Source organism: Heloderma suspectum, chromosome 5, assembly GCF_057233095.1.
Source record: "Heloderma suspectum isolate Gila_16-S chromosome 5, 16-S_ref, whole genome shotgun sequence".
Classification (NCBI taxonomy): domain Eukaryota; kingdom Metazoa; phylum Chordata; class Lepidosauria; order Squamata; family Helodermatidae; genus Heloderma; species Heloderma suspectum.
In genome coordinates this window covers 103,394,835-103,411,138 of record NC_139462.1, presented here as the reverse complement: position 1 = coordinate 103,411,138, position 16,304 = coordinate 103,394,835, and the positions used below count along the sequence as shown (strand labels likewise).

At 43.9% G+C, this 16,304-nt stretch overlaps 1 protein-coding gene across 1 annotated transcript in view; it reads right to left on the bottom strand.

Moving 5' to 3' along the window:
- Positions 1 to 3,553, bottom strand: part of RELL1 (RELT like 1) — a 38,824-nt gene extending 35,271 nt beyond the window's left edge. The window contains exon 1 of the mRNA XM_084856958.1: positions 3,352 to 3,553. Coding sequence (XP_084713084.1) covers positions 3,352 to 3,445 — 94 coding nt within the window. The 5' untranslated portion in view covers positions 3,446 to 3,553. The remainder of the gene's footprint in view (positions 1 to 3,351) is intronic.
- Between the last annotated feature and the right edge of the window lie 12,751 nt (positions 3,554 to 16,304).

The following is a 16,304-nucleotide window of genomic DNA, read 5'->3' as shown; positions in this document are numbered from 1 at the left end:
TCTAAAACATCCCTAGGGACTGAACTGCCCATTCATTGGAGAAATGAAATAACTGAATGTAGCTGGGATTTGCACAACTGTTATGTCCCCACACACATAAGCAAAAACCAAAAAGATGACAAAACAGGCCAGTGAGGGCTGAGCATATTCCATGGCATGGAATGCTGACTGACTAAAGAAATATGGAGGACGGGGGAAGGATGGAATAGAATGTAACAGAGTGGCTGGGACCCTGAATGAAATGAGAACATTCTGTTGCAAGGCCCCATTTGTATATACTTATAGTGAACTCACTGTGCTTATAATTAATGATTGCCATGTAGACGAAATGGCACTACTGAGAAACAAGATGGAAGTGTCAGCATGCTTGGGGGAACCCCAAGGTTTACAGAAGCAGAAAAAAGGTCTTTAGGAGAAAAAAAAATAAGGGGAAACAGACAGAATGGCCACAGAATGCAGAGTTTCTATTGAATAAAAATAGAATATGAGGAGAGGGGTGAGGGCGTGGATAGAATTGAATACCCTGAAAAAAGGCATGGCTGGCAGGAACACTGAACAGAAGCACTCCACACTGTGTAGCAGGTCACATTTGTATATAAATAAAAGGCAGTTTTAACAATTGTTTCAAATGCATCAGACCTTACCACAAAATGTATGCATATTGCACCAGTTATGAAAGGTGTACATATGTATAAGTACATATGCTCTTCCCTTCAAAATACATGAAATGTTCTCACATCACTATATAATATAAGGTATCCACAAGAAAGCAATGAGCTCCAATTTAATCACTTTTTAATAAGCCGTGCCAGGGGGGGTACAACAGCTCTGACCACACCAATCTGCAGAATAAATTTCATAGAGGTTTCCAAGAACAACTTCCTTCATGATTTCAGCCAATGTACACATTGGCAGGCTCGCACTGCACAAGCCAAGTAGCACAAGTAATGGGGACAAGGAAGCTTACAGAGACCATCCCTCCTGATTTAATATTATGACCTTGATTATCTGCTGTAATACAATCCCAGGTTAACGCACCCCGATCTCATGGAAGCAGGAAGGCCCTATTGCGAACAACATCAAATTATCTTGACACGAGCAACCCAGCTCTGGAACCATCATCAATGTACTCAATGTGGGAAAAGTCACTGAGGCTACAATCCTAACCCTGCTCTCTCATTTCACTGAGTCAATATGTATAGAATTGCCCTGCTAAAAACACTTGGGGAGAGGCAGCAAGGGAATTGGTGGACTTCTGTACATGAAACAATTTAATAATATTTGATGTTAAAGCAACTACTCCAAGGCCAGATTCCTTATTCCAACCACCAATGCTGTGCCTCAAATCTAGAACAGGTAATTAGAGGGCTAAAAATGGTACTCCTGCTGATATCTTAACACAGAAAGGAACTGGTTTACTGCAAAAACCTGGGCTAAATTAATCCATCCCAAAAGACTAATGAACCAAAGAATGCAACAGCTGTAATCCTTCAAACAGTCCAGTACCGTGAAGACACAGCAATTTATATAAACTGTCAGTTATTGAAAGGAGGGACAGATACCACAGTAGACAAACTCCAACTCTCAAGCCTTTTGAGCCTGCCAAATAGGAGGACTTGGAAAAAATGAACATAATTTAGAAGAAAAAAAAAACCCTGAGGGTCAAGACATGCCAATCACTTCTTTTATCTCCATATTAAACTGGAGTAGCTGTCACCATCACCCCCAATTCTGTACTATAACTGAAATATCTTTGAACGACGCCACCAGATACAAACACACTGAAAACCATAAATATATACATATAAGTCCTCTTGATAGTTACCTTGACTATTCACAAAAGTGGTGAAGTGGGATAGATTATGGGGAGGAAGTTTCTGAATAAGGCTAAGGAAGTGGTTGATTTAGAAAATTCCTGCATGATAGGAAAAGCATACAACCTGAGTGTAGTTTTTCCACATGTAATGACCCGACATGTATATGTTCCATAACAATCAAATCATACCTTCGCAGCATTTGTGTATGCAGAAAAATACATATATGTGGGATCACTGCATGCAATGATCTACACACAATTTGCACACTGGATCTCCTCCAAGTAAGTACTTTCCATGTAAGAATTTGTAACATGTGAGCTCACAGCAGTAAGCAGCAGAATCAGACAATATTTCACAGTAAGCCTGACAATAAGGCTCTAGTTACTGAAAATACTCTGAAGTGATTGCACAGCAAGAAAGAGAAAAGAGATTACAATGGAAGGAAGTATGAAGAGAAAAATATTGGATTGGAAAGAGAAGACACCAGAGTATGATTTCAGGATGAAGAATGTATTGAAAACTAAGATTCAATGTAGATTAAGGCCAGTAGTTAAATTCTTTTCTTTTTTTTAAAAGACATGTCAGGGTTCATATCTGCCTGGGAGTCATAGCCAACCAATCTTAATCTTACAGGTGTGAGAACAGCTGTGGCTATCCAGTGGCAGGGGTATGCGCTTCGGTCATGCTTTGAAGTACAGTTCCACATGTTTCACAACAAAACATATTCAAAAATAGCTTCTGGAGCTCAACAATATATAAAATAACAATAAGGCAGCTTTCCCCAACCTAGTGCTCTCTAGATGTGTTGAACTACAATGTTCATCATCCCCCAGTTGCATGGCAATGATGGGACTTGTAGTCCAACCCATCTGAAGGGCACAGGAGTGGGGACGGCTGTAATAAGGGATTGCCCTTTATGCAAGCAACATAACAAGAAACCCAGCCGTTGGGGATTTATAGGGGAGTTTGTAATTATCCTGCCTGCTCTGGGAAGCAAATACAGTAACGTAAGAGAAGGCTAGACAGGAATAGGATTGGCATTTAAAACGCACGCCCATAGCCCCTATTCCTGTGGGTTTAACAGCAGCCTAACATACAGCAATTTATTTACCACGTGAAGCTTATCCCATCACTTGAGCTCTGGGCCAGAAAAAGCTGTTTCTGCACAGCAGGCTGGGCCAACGAAATGAGGAGGAGGAGGAGGAAGCGGGGCCCCTAGACCAGGACCACGAGGGGAGGGGAGGGGAGGGGAGGGGGCCCGGGCTCAAAGAGAGGAGGGGGCAGGAGGGCTCAAGGGCGGGTGGGGGCTAGGACGGAGGAGGGCAAGTTTTGAAGCGCGGGGAAAGCGGCTGAAGAAGCCCAGGCGGCGGAGAGAAGTTGCGAAGTGCGAGCAAGAAAGCAGCCGGGGAGGTCCCCTCGGCGGAGGGAAGCGCCACGACCGGGAAACGGATGCGGGGGGGGGGAGACAACTGCACCCCAAGGTCCCACCATTTCCCGCCCACACGCCGTCTGCACAGAGCCTTCCCACACCCACCGAGAGCCAAGCGGGCGCTAGCCCGGGCGGACGCCGCCGGGAGAAACGCCGCCGAGGAGGCGCCAGGCGTCGCGGCTGGTCCTCCGGGAGCCATCGCCGACCGAGGGGCAGACGCGGGGGCCCGCACCGGCGTCCGGGGACACTTCGGCACTGGGGCTGCGCTGGCGACCGCGGGCACTCACGGACTCCCTCGCGCGCAGCCGCCTCGGCCGGGCGCGGCTCCGCCAGGCCCCGCCCCGCTCCGGCCTCGCCTCCGGAGGCCCACTGAGCATGCCCGGCGACGGGGCTCTGGGCAGCCCGAGGCGCAGGCACGGTTAGGTGGAAGAGCGGGGCGGGGAGAAGGGGAAGGCGGGGAGGCTGGTGGCTCCGATGCCAGTGGGGCCGTGATCCGCTCTGGGTTTCGGTCAGAGCCAGCCGGAACTCCGAAGGAGCTGTTCAAGGTGCTGAGCTCGTTTGGGGGGTGGGGCTCGGCGCTTTGGAGAGCTCCTTCGGAGTTCTGGCTGGCTCTGAGGAAACCCTGAGCGGATGCACAGCCCCACTGGCCTCCGAGCCACCAGCCTCCACTGGGGAAACGCTTCCCCCCCCCCCCCCCCAAGAGAAACCGGACCGTAAGCGTTTGCTTTTGCCACTTGTGAAACAGCTGCCCTTTCCGTCCCTTGGTCTACTGGAAAACAACCACGGAAAGTCTGGCGACGTCTTCAAGACTAACAGGCACTGACTTACATAAGCTTTCGTGGACGGGAGCCCACTCCGTCAGATGCTTTCTAGTCATCGGATGCATCTGATGGGAGTTGGCTTCGGTTCAGGCAAGTGATGTCGCAACGAAACTGCTGGCCTTTTAAGGTGCCACAAGACTCTTCGCTGTTTTTGTGGCAACAGACTTAAGGGTGCAATCCTACGCACAATCCAGAAAAAAGTCCTACAACTCCCAACATTCCCCACTCAGCATGGCTGGCTAGGGAATACTAGGAGTTGTAGGATTTTTTTCTGTCTCCCCAGGCGTTCACCAGCATGTCGCAGTCTCTCTCCTCAGGCACTTCACGTTCTCCTCTTGTGCCACCAGTCACCCCATAAGCTCAAGTTTCACACTGAATTCAGTTAATGAACGCTCAGAATTACATTTATGGATGTTCTTAATTTTCCATTCATCCAATGATCTTGACTAATATTCCAAGCTATAATGATTAATTAGTGCAATATTTGCTTTTGAATTGTATAATAGTTAAATTACTTATTACTTTGGGTTGTTTTTATGTGGGGAGGCCAAGGAGAGGGAATTGGGGTTGCATAGGATATCACGACATGTTACCGGGGTTCTCAAACCAAGAAATGATTGAAAGCCACTGAACGAAGGAGTAAGTCCTATTGAACTCAAAGGGCCTTACTTCTGAATAGATCCACTTAGAATTGTACTGTACCATGATTACCCTGCTCCCTCCCAAAATTGATCTAAGTATGTAATAGGAGTAGCATAATACCATTAATAGGACTAGCTGGAAGTCACAACACTGTGAAGTGCCTTTCAAGTTTCACAGAACTATTCCAAAAGCTGCATAAACAAAAAATGGGGAGCAGACATAGCTGGCAATGGGCACAGGGAAGAGGCATCTGCAATCAAAGTTTTGTCATCTTTGGATCTACACAGTGGCTGCAAAATGTATCCTGAATTAGAGACTACTCTCCTCTCACAATGCTTTATGCTTCTCTTCTTGCACACACATACATACATACACACCATACCTAGGCACTGTTCATCTCATATTTGACAGTCTGTATGCCTGGTTAAGCAAGCCTAAGCCCACTGAAGTCAAAGGAGGGAATTGCATATCACATATTTTCACTTCAAGAAAAATGCTTTGACCCATTTGGCTTTGAGACATCAAGTATATCAAGATTCGGACATTTCTGTGCTATAGTGTTCCCAGTTACCAACCCACCCACCCCAAACACATACACCCAACTATATATGGTGACTGAAGCTGTATGAAGAACTTGCAGTGTCTAGCCATACATACAGTAAAATGAATTTTATCATATCCCTACAACCAATCAGAAATTAGGAGTTATGGAGACATGTTAAAATTCAGCCAGAACTATGGAGAAGCAGGTCCCACAACACTGCAGCTCCCACATGGCTCATTTTTAAGCAAATCATGGAAGTTTTGTGTAACATCCAGCTGAAGAAGCATTCTGGAGAACTCTTGCTCAGTCACCTGGGAAAAGGAAGAGAAGGAGGTGGGGGAGTTTGGTTGCTGGTATGACAACTTGCTAGCTCTCCAGCCTATCAGTCAAACTGGTTCTACTCTCTGCTGTCTCCGGCAGGTATATATACAGCATGGCATGCAGAGGCAGTGCCTCTGCATGTGCCTCAGCATCATGCAAAGTGTGACACTAAAAGCACACTTAGCACTGCACTTGGAGATGCATGCACGAGTATACAGCAGAATCCCCACCCACCCTGGAAGACACAGGCAGGAGCAACAGCAAAAACAGCAGCAGGAACATCTACTCCTGGGTGGAGGTACTATAACTCAATCTCCTCCAGTGTGCCAAACAGCTATAGGGAGGACCAATATCAGCTAACCGTAACTTGGAATGTGGTTTTAGCAGGCCTGAAATGTGTTTACTGGTGGAGGAAGTTGGGCCCACTATAGCTGTTATCATCTCCCACCGTTATAGCACCCTCTGCCCAGCACTACATCAGAAGGGAAGGAGACTGAGACATCTGCGTGCTCTACCCCCTTCCAGTCTGCCTTCCAACCTCTATAATTCTGGTTGCTTGCCTGCAGTCCCCTCTAGCCCGAAGGTGCTGCTAACGAATGCCAAGACAGCTACTGGAAAAGGTAATATCATTTCTGAGCTTATTGCTGAAGAACATACTGACCTGGCCTGTGTTACCGAAACCTGGGGAGGAGTCAATCTCTCCCAAATGTGTCCACCAGGGTTTCTTGTGCAGCACCAAGCTTGACTAGAGGGGTGGGGTGGGGGTAGCCTTGGTCTATAGGAATTCTGTCCCCCTGGTCAGATGCCCTATCCAACAGTCAGCCTGCTTTGAGTGTCTGTACCTGGTGTTGGGCACCTGAGACAGGATAGGGATTCTGTTGGTGTACTGCCCACCCTGCTATTAACAGTCTCCCTGCCTGATCTGATTGAGGCGGTCTTGAGCGTGATGTTGAGGACCCCAAAGCTTATGGTCTTGGGGAACTTTTAACACTCATGCCAAGGCTACTTTGTCAGGAACGGCTCAGGATTTCATGGCCGCCATGTCAACCATGGGCCTGACTCAAATAATATCTTGGCCAACACATGTGGCAGGACACACTTTAGACCTGGTTTTCTGTACTGGATTGGGAGAAAATGATCTGTGGGTGAGGAAGCCAGTAGTAACTCCTTTGGCATGGACAGATCATTATCTGATCAGTTTTGACCTTCAGGCCACCTGTAACCTTCGCAGGGGTGGGGGACCAAATTTGATGGTGTGCCCACAGAGGCTGATGAATCCGGATGCATTTTTTAGGTCTCTTGGAGATTTTCTTGCAGGCTTAGCTGGCGGTCCTGCCGAGGTCCTGGTCCCTGCTTGGAATGAGGAGATGACCCGGGCTACCAATATGTTCGCTCCCAAAAATCCTCAACCTAGTCGTAGAACTGGTTGTACTCCAAGGAGCTGAGGGTGATGAAATGATGTGTTGACGATTAGAGTGCAAATGGTGGAAAACTCAAAATGAATTCGATCAAACACAAGAATCCACTTACAATCTTATTCTGTGGCATTGATGGTGGCAAAGAAATCCTACTTCTCTGCCACCATTGCATCTGCTTAGGGTTGTCCTGCAGAACTCTTTCATGTGGTTAAAGGGCTCTTGGGTATAGGCCCTGGAACACAAGAACTTGAACCCTCACAGGCCCACTGTGAACAATTTGCCAGATACTTTGTAGATAAAATTGCTCATATTCGTGCCGACTTGGATGCCATTATCTTGACAGAGTCTGATATGGACGGGGCTGGTGCACCATCTAGTCAGGTTATGGATACCTTTTGGCTTGTGCAACCTGAGGATGTGAACAAACTGCTTGGAGGACTGAGGCCTACTACTTGCCCTTTAGATCCATGTTCATCCTGGCTTGTGAAATCTGCCAGAGGTGGGCTGGACATCTGAACCTCCAAGGTGGTAAATGCCTTCTTGAGGGATGGTGAGATCCCTGCAGCTTTGAAAGAAACGGAGGTGAGGCCCTTGTTGAAGAAACCAAATTTAGATCCTATGGTTTCAGATAACTACCACCCTGTGCCAAATTTGCCATTCTTGGGCAAGGTGCTCGAGCATGTGGTGGCCTAACAACTCCAAGCCATTTTGGATGAAACTGATTATCTCATGCCATTCCAATCAGGATTCAGGCCTGGTTATGGGATGGACACAGCCTTGGTCACCCTAGTTGATTACTTACGCCAGGGAATGGATGGGGGGAGTGCAACCCTGTTGGTTCTTCTGGACCTCTCAGCAGCTTTTGATACCATTGACTGTGGTATCCCTGTGGATCATTTATCTGGATTGGGCTTGGGAGGCACGGTTTTAAAGTCGTTCCAGTCCTTCCTGGAGGAGCGGCCTCAGAAGGTGATGCTAGGAGCCATTAGCCTGTGGGGTGCTGCAAGGTTCTTTCTTGTCCCCCATTATTTTTAACATCTACATGAAACTGCTGGGGGAAGTCATCAGGACGTATGGGCTAAAATGTCATCAGTATGCAGATGATACTCAGGTTTACCTCTAGTTTCCATCTGCACATCCCAGGGAACCTGTGGAACTCTTAAACCAGTGTCTGGAGGCTGTTTTGGGATGGATGAGGGTGAACAAGCTGAAACTTAATCCATATAAGATGAAGATACTGTGGGTTGGGAAACCAACTACTTCAAATGGAGGTTTAGAACTGGTCTTATATGGGGTTAAAGGTAAAAAGGTAAAGGTGTCCCCAACCAGTCGTGTCCGACTCTAGGGTGCGGTGCTCATCCCCGTTTCTAAGCCGAAGAGCCAGCGCTGTCCGAAGACGCTTCCGTGGTCATGTGGCCGGCATGACTGTACACCGAGGTGCACGGAACGCTGTTACCTTTCCCGCCGAGGCGGTACCTATTTATCTACTTGCAATTTCTTGCTTTCGAACTGCTAGGTTGGCAGGAGCTGGGACTGAAGACGGGAGCTCACTCCGTCACGCAGCACTCGGGTCTCGAACTGCTGACCTGCCGACCTTCCAGTCTGCAGTTCAGCGTCTTAACCACTAAGCCACCGCGGCCCCACTAAGCCACCGCGGCCCCACTAAGCCACCGCGGCCCCACTATGGGGTTACACTCCCCTAAAAGACCAAGTATGCAGCCTGGGAGCCCTCCTGGACTTCAAACTAACTGGGGAAGCCCAGGTTGCTGCAGGGTCCAGGAGTGCATTGTACCAGCTTAAGCTCATATAACGCCTATACTGCGCCAGCTGCACTGGTTACCGGTGTCTTTCCGAGCCCAATTTAAAGTGCTGGTGTTGTCTTTTAAAGCCTTAAACCGTTTGGGACCAAGTTACTTGAAGGACCACCTTCACCCATATCAGCCTGCCCACACTTTAAGATCAGAAAGACAGGGCCTTCTTATTTGCCCACCCATGGGAGCAGTTAGGTAGATGACCACAACTGAGAGGGCCTTTTCTGCAGTGGTTCCGCACCTCTGGAATAAGTTGCCATAGGAGGTGCACCATGCTCCATCATTGCAGGCTTTTAAGAAGGCCTTGAAAACGTATTATTTGTCCTTGGCCTTCTCTTATATGACTGCTGTTCTAATATGATTTTTTTTCCTAATGGATCAGTGTCGCTGCCTTCATCTTCTGTAGATCCATTGTTGTTCTGTACTCATGTACACTTCAATAGCATCAAGTACTACTGACCAGTGTTGAAGGCAAAATATAGGTGTGACGTGGCAAATTCATGCCACAATCCACATAACATATATTCCGGAGCATTATGGGTGGGGACCAGTGTTTCATGTTTGTTAACTAACATTGTTCTTAGTACTAGAAACCACAAAGTATAGCTCAAGGGGAAAGGAAGGAGAAGGATTATTTGTGCTTTAGCACCATCATTATCTGTACTGAAAAATCATATAATTAAGTTCAGCATTGCTGGCAAGAAAACAGATGAATGCACTTTAATGTACTTATGTATACATACATCCCAGTGATGCCAACAACATTGGTCACAAGTCAGAATGGCTTAGAAAGTGCTATCATAATGGCACAATGGTTATATCAATTTGAAAAACATTTGATATAAATGAAAAAGTTATCCTCCCATGAGGTGATCATCAGTGGGATGATTAGTGCCTTACACACAACAAAATCAGCTACATCCATTTCCATTCTATCTAGTTATCCAACAAGCAAGCAACTCAGCATAACCTTATTTTACCCCTGTAAGGAGTTCCTTTGGGCAGTATCCAGTGTGACACTACCGCTACTGTAAGTTATATTGTATGACAAATGATCGGGGAAACCTATCACACCAGCAAGCGCTATTGGTGTTGCGCTAGAGATCGTTTACGAAAGCGCAGCATAATTTACATTAGCGATAGAGTTGTATTCAATACTGCCCATTCATTCCAATAGGCTCAGTTAACTGCATAATAAGACATATATACACACACACACACACACACACACACAGTGGTGTCATGGTAAATTTAGCAAATTGCAGGTGCTAACTTAGCCATGCCTCCAGGAAAAGTAAAAAATATAGGCAGCTGTGTTGATCCATATTTTTTTCAAACCACAGTTCTAGCAGTTTTCATCTCCACCAGGAGCAGGTCTTTTGTAAAGCTTGATTGCCCATTCAAGACTAAGCCACTGCAAAATACTTTGCATTACAACAGGCATAGCTCACAACAATATATTGTTGCTGGGAAAATCCATTTTCCCCTAGCTACTGAGGGGATTGCAGCTAAGCTCAGAGGGAACAGCGAGTATGGGGAGTGGCAGATCACATCATTGTCCCTGCTAATCAAAATGTCTCAGTGCTTTGACCCTGTAGGTCTTTGTGCTCACCTCATATTTGCCACTCAAAATGGATTCCTGCTTCTCAGACCATTCCCTACTCTGTTCCCCGTCTTTGAGCCTCACTGGGACTGCTTCCTTGTTTCCTGGACCTTCTTACTGGTCATTAGCAGAGTTCACAAGATGACCATAGCCGATTGTGGCTTATTTAAGCCATGGTGGGTTGCAGTGCATGCTACCCCATGCCAGGCAGCTTTTGAATAATCAAGACACCCAAAGCATCTTGTGTCCAAACCCAGTGAGGGTGGGTTGTTAACAAACAAAAAAAGCGTGGTTAACAAACCACCTAGAAACCAAGGGCTGTTTTAGACTTGTGGGTGGTTTGTTAACCAGGCCAACAGCCCACCCTCGCTGGGTTTGGATAACGCGACATGCCATGGTTGCAGCTTGAATATTCAAACCGGTTGCCCGCATGTACCGCAGCTCACGGTGGCTTAAATGCTTGATCATGTGAACCGATTCACTCAGTTTTCTATTTTCCCTGTATGGGGCATAGCTCCTCCTGTTCTTGAGCCCTATGGGAAGTTTTTCACACCCAAACTGACATTCTGCTTCTCTAAGAGAACTTCCATTGATTCCCAAGATTCAGACTGCTAACCCACAAGTTAGAAAGTTTATGATTATAGTGATGCCACTCCACATCTATAGAGAATAATGTAGCCAATGCGGCTTTCAATTTAATATTGGAAATTCACAAGCTGTGTGTGAGTCTAACCTTTTTCTATCTCTATGCATGCAGAATCATGCTGCCTGCAGCTTCCCTTTGAAATGAACTGGAATGACAATTGGGGAAGAATCATCTATTGTCCTCAGGCAGGATATTTTCCAGGAAGTGGTGCTAGATGCTGAACAAGTGTGTTTGTGTTTCAAAAAGCATGCTTAATGAGGGCACATCTTTCGTACCACCTTTGCTGAATAAGCCACATCTGAAATGTGCTTTGTTGTTTGGGGTGACTTTGACTGTTTATGTGTATTAGCACAGTAAATAGGAAATGACTCAAAAAAGGAGTAGGCAACCTGGTGTTCTCCAGATTTTTGGACTAATTCCCACCATCCCCAACAAGCATGGCAAATGGTCAAGAATTATGTGAGTTGTAGTCCAAAACATCTTGAGGGCACTAGGTTGCCTATCCCTGACTTAAAGTTATGGCCTCAAAGTAAAGCACAAATGTCCTTCTGAGACATAAGCAGTTGCCAAGAGGAACATGAGTTTTCCCCTCATTTCTCCTAAATTCCCAATCCAGTTTTTTTTCCTTTTTGATTTGGAATATATCTGGAACATTGTCCCTACATTTACAGTCTGGTAGAATTCAGGTTCAGATTGCTTCTCCAGGAATATCTACACTACAACCATATTGGTTTCATGCCAGTTTAACTGGTTTGGCTTTCCCAAAAGAATTCTGGATATTGTTATTTGGTGAGTGTGCTTGCAAGGTTTTGTTTGAGATCCCTAGCCCATCCCCTCACAGAACTACAGTTCTCAGAGTTAGCTAGACAGAAGGAATGACTATTAAAGTACCCTGAATTTCAAGTATAGATATAAACATGCCTTTTTCTCTGGCCAATTTCACCAGGGAAGCTAAAAAGGAGTGAAAGCCTTTAAAATGATGTTGAAAAAAAATGAATTGTATAGAATAGTAAAACTGCCTTCTAAGATAGTAAAGTGTCCAATACATTTTTGTAAAGACCTTCTTCAGAGGCACAGAAATACAGTTTTCCTAGTAAGACAACATCTCTAGAATACAGGAAAACTGTATTATAGTTTGCTTCTGAAGAAGTTCTTCACCAAAACTCATAGGACATTTTTACTATTTTACAAGGACATTTTACTAGTTTATAAAATTCGTATTTTTCTCAATACCATTTTTGAGACTTTGTCTCTTTTCCTTATCTTTTTTCCCCTTTCCTTTTCTTTTTTGCTTCCTGTGTTTGGTGCTTTCCCTTTTTTCTGCTTTGTTAAATTTGCTAGGGACCATTTTAAAGCATTCCATGAAAACTCTGTTCACAAAATGGTGACTAGGCAATGGCTTGTGAGATGGAAGGAAACCCATAACACAGATCTATAAAAACTGAAGTAAAGAAGGGGACTGCTGAAGTCAGATGGCTTCTACAAATCCAATCACTGTAGGAAATAGCTGCCAGAATGTAATGGCTGTGAATGAAAGGCCCTGAAGCATATTTGGGGATATATATCTTTCTCAGAGGAGAGGGTAGAATGTGAGCCTTTGGTACGCTCATGAACACCTTGCCTGTGGCTGGGGCTTTACTGGCATGCCCTTAATACAACCCCACCAGTGATTCTTAGGCAGTGGAGCTTTTTATTCATTATATACATATCAGTGAATCATTAACTTTTAATCTTTTCTGAACTCATATAAAACAGCAACACACAGGAGAATATGCAAGCCCCCAGTTTACTATGTTTGCTGGTTTGCCTCAGTCCATGCACAGAAGGAATGCAGTTCTGCTATGAAAAGGCATTCCTTTGTTTACTTTAGCCAATCCTCAAAACTTCAGTGGTCTGATGATGTTTGATTTAACTGTTTCCTGGATATATGCAGAATTTTGCATGGTGTAATGAAGAGATGAAAACTGTTTTTAAAACTCTGAGCACAGGAGCATTATTCCAAATAGAATTGGTATAACGCAGGCTGGTTAAAAAAAAAAAAAAAGAGTAGCAGACTGTGTGGGTATTGGAAAAACATTTTCCCTAGGCTGGCTAAAGGTCATGGATTTCCACTGGGCCTTGATGTCAAAATAAATACTTCCACTTCAGTATACATATGTTTGAATAGTTATCTCCACTAACCTAAACAGTAAGGATTTTGTTTCAATGGTCTTTGAGTTTACACATTCCTTCAACACTTCTGTACTTTCACAAAGATAATGGGTTGGAAAGGTAATGCATATATATTATATGAAAGATATATATGAAAGATAGACAGAGTAAAAACAGAGTATTGAAAATATATTTTAAGGTAAATGTTTCAGCTTCCACCCTCATCAGTAGCTGGTATCAGGAATAGCAGTTTGGAATGCCTGGAGATGAAAGTTGCTTAGGAGAAAAAACAGAAGTATGATAGCTATAAAGGTAAAGGTGTCCCCAACCAGTCGTGTCCGACTCTCATCCCCGTTTCTAAGCCGAAGAGCCAGCGCTGTCTGAAGACGCTTCCGTGGTCATGTGGCCGGCATGACTGAACACCAAGGTGCATGGAACGCTGTTACCTTTCCTGCCGAGGCGGTACCTATTTATCTACTTGCAATTTCTTGCCTTCGAACTGCTAGGTTGGCAGAAGCTGGGACTGAAGACGGGAGCTCACTCCCTCACGCAGCACTCGGGTCTCGAACTGCTGACCTGCCGACCTTCCAGTCTGCAGTTCAGCATCTTAACCACTAAGCCACCACGGCCCGTGATCGCTATACTGCCTACAAATTAACCTCCAGATTAAGGCCATTTGGACTAAGTGTTCTGAGTCTACAGATCCAGACATGTTCACTTTTGTCAAGCAAGTTGGGGTGTTTTGCTTGTTCCATTGGAACTAACTGTAAATCTGGGAGACTACACACAGGAGAGTTAAAATGTCTTTCAACAGGCTGGTACAGTTATTTTGGTAAGAATTGCAAATTTGTGATTATGGAATCTTGTTCTTAGGTCCGTTGTAGCTTACCCTACATATTGCATATAACATCCTTTTTTTTTTTTACATTCAGTTAAATAAACAACATAAGTAGAAGTGCATATTAAGGATTGTCTAATGCAATAACTTTTGTTAGTAACTGTGCTCCTGAAATAAGTGGTTTCTTGGAGTTAACTGCATGTAATGCAACACATTGATTTACAATGGTATGATCCTGGGTTGCAAATATCTTGTTTCAGTGCAGCTGTAACTAAAAATTTATGCAGATTGGGTAGTTTTCTGAATGCGATGCCAGGTGGAGAAGTAATGGCTTCCATTAAACAAGCACAATAGGTCATAATAGGGCAACTATCTTTAATTATCTTGTGGTAATTAGGGGCAGCAGGGTGATAGTCCACAACAAATGGAATGCGATTTTGATTAGGATCTCCACATTGTTGGAGATGTTCTTTAAGTTTGTACATCTTCTTGAGAAGTTTTCTTTGTTATTTCAAATGCATTTTATCCTAAGATCCAAACTATATATAATTTTCTTCCTTAGATGGTTTGGATGACATGACTTGAAGTTACGGTACAGGTGGGATTCTGTAGGTTTACAATACAAATCTATGACAATTTGATGGTTTTCAACGGTTAAGAGGACATCCAGGAAGGGTAATTTCATGTTTTCTGTTGTGGTGTTACTGGTAAATTGTATTGTTGGGTGGATAGCATTGATAAACTTAGTAAAAATCTCCGAGATATCCCTTCCATAGTCCCAGCTGACAAAAATGTCATCCATGTAACACCACCATATGCTAAGTTTGAAGGTTGAAGTTCTGCAGATAGTTTTTTCTAGTTGTCCCATTAATAGATTGGCATATGATAGGGCCTTAGTGTTCCCATTGCTGTATGTTGGAGTTGTAAATAGTGATTGCCATTGAGCATGAAATTGTTACAAGTAATTAGCGACTGAGCCAGGGATGTTAAGACTCCAGTACTGGGTTCATTAGAGGTGTTGCTGTTTAAGAAGTGTGTTAAGGCAGAGAGGCTGTCTTTGTGGGGTATGTTAGTATATAAAGAAGTAACATTGAAGGTTGCAATGATGGTATCATTGTTAAATTGACGTTCCTGATTTAGTCATAAGGAAATCTGTAGTGTCCTTAATATATGAAGGAAGTTTATGGGCTAGTGGTTGAATTATGGAGTCAATATATAGTGAAATTCTTTCAGTGACTGTATTGCTGCATGAAACAATAGGTTGTCCTGGGTTGTTGTTTTTATGGATCTTTGGCAGCATGTAAAATCTTCCTTCTGTACGGGTGGGGTAAACTAAAAGAACAGCAATTTATCTGTATAGTAAGTTTCCATGAAGGAATTTATTAATTACATTGCCAATTTTTTTTAAAAAAAACCCACTAGATCAGCTATGATATCATGATTGAGGAGTTTCTATGTACTGCTGTCATTTAGTTGTCTCAGACTTTCAGAAATATAATCCTCAATCTTCATCACAACAGCTCCTCCTTGATCAGCTGGTTTTATGACTATGTCTTTTCTAACTCGAAAGTGGTTGAGGGACTCCCTTTCTTGTTAGATTACAAAAGATACGCCTAGGTTTGTGTTCATCAATTCTTTTTTTAACTGATTTGAAGGTTTCTAATACTGAATTTCTATTTGGGTTTGGAGTCCAGTTTTGGGGGGGCAGAAATTGTAAGAGAGGATTATGGCATGGGTTCAAAATATGAGTTTTGTTACCATTATGAAAATATTTTTTTAACCTGCATCTTCTCTTAAATGCTTTAACATCAGCGTTCATTTGGGCCAGGTCATGCTCTCTAGGTGTAGGACAGAAGTTAAGGCTTTTAGACAGCAGTTTAATTTCTGTAGGGGAAATCTATCACCTGTTAGATCCCTTACAAGAGCCTTCTTTGAATTTGTAAAGTTTTGGGAGTACTTTTGGTGTATATCTCAGTGTGTTGAAGTCTTCTAAATCTTCTATTTTTATCTTCGGATTTACTATGTTCAGAGTGTGTATAAAAATGTGTTTAAAGATTGAGTTCCTAATCTTGTTTTTATTAGAGAGCACAGGAATATTGTAACATAAGATAGCCCTTTTGAGTTCTTTAAACTTTTTTCTCCAAATCATCTCAGAAAAGTAATTTGTTTGGTTTTAAATATACTTTTAAAAAACGAGAAAGTATGGCATATTTAAGTGCATTTCCGTGTGTGTGTGTGTGTGTGTGTGTGCGCGTGTCCGTGA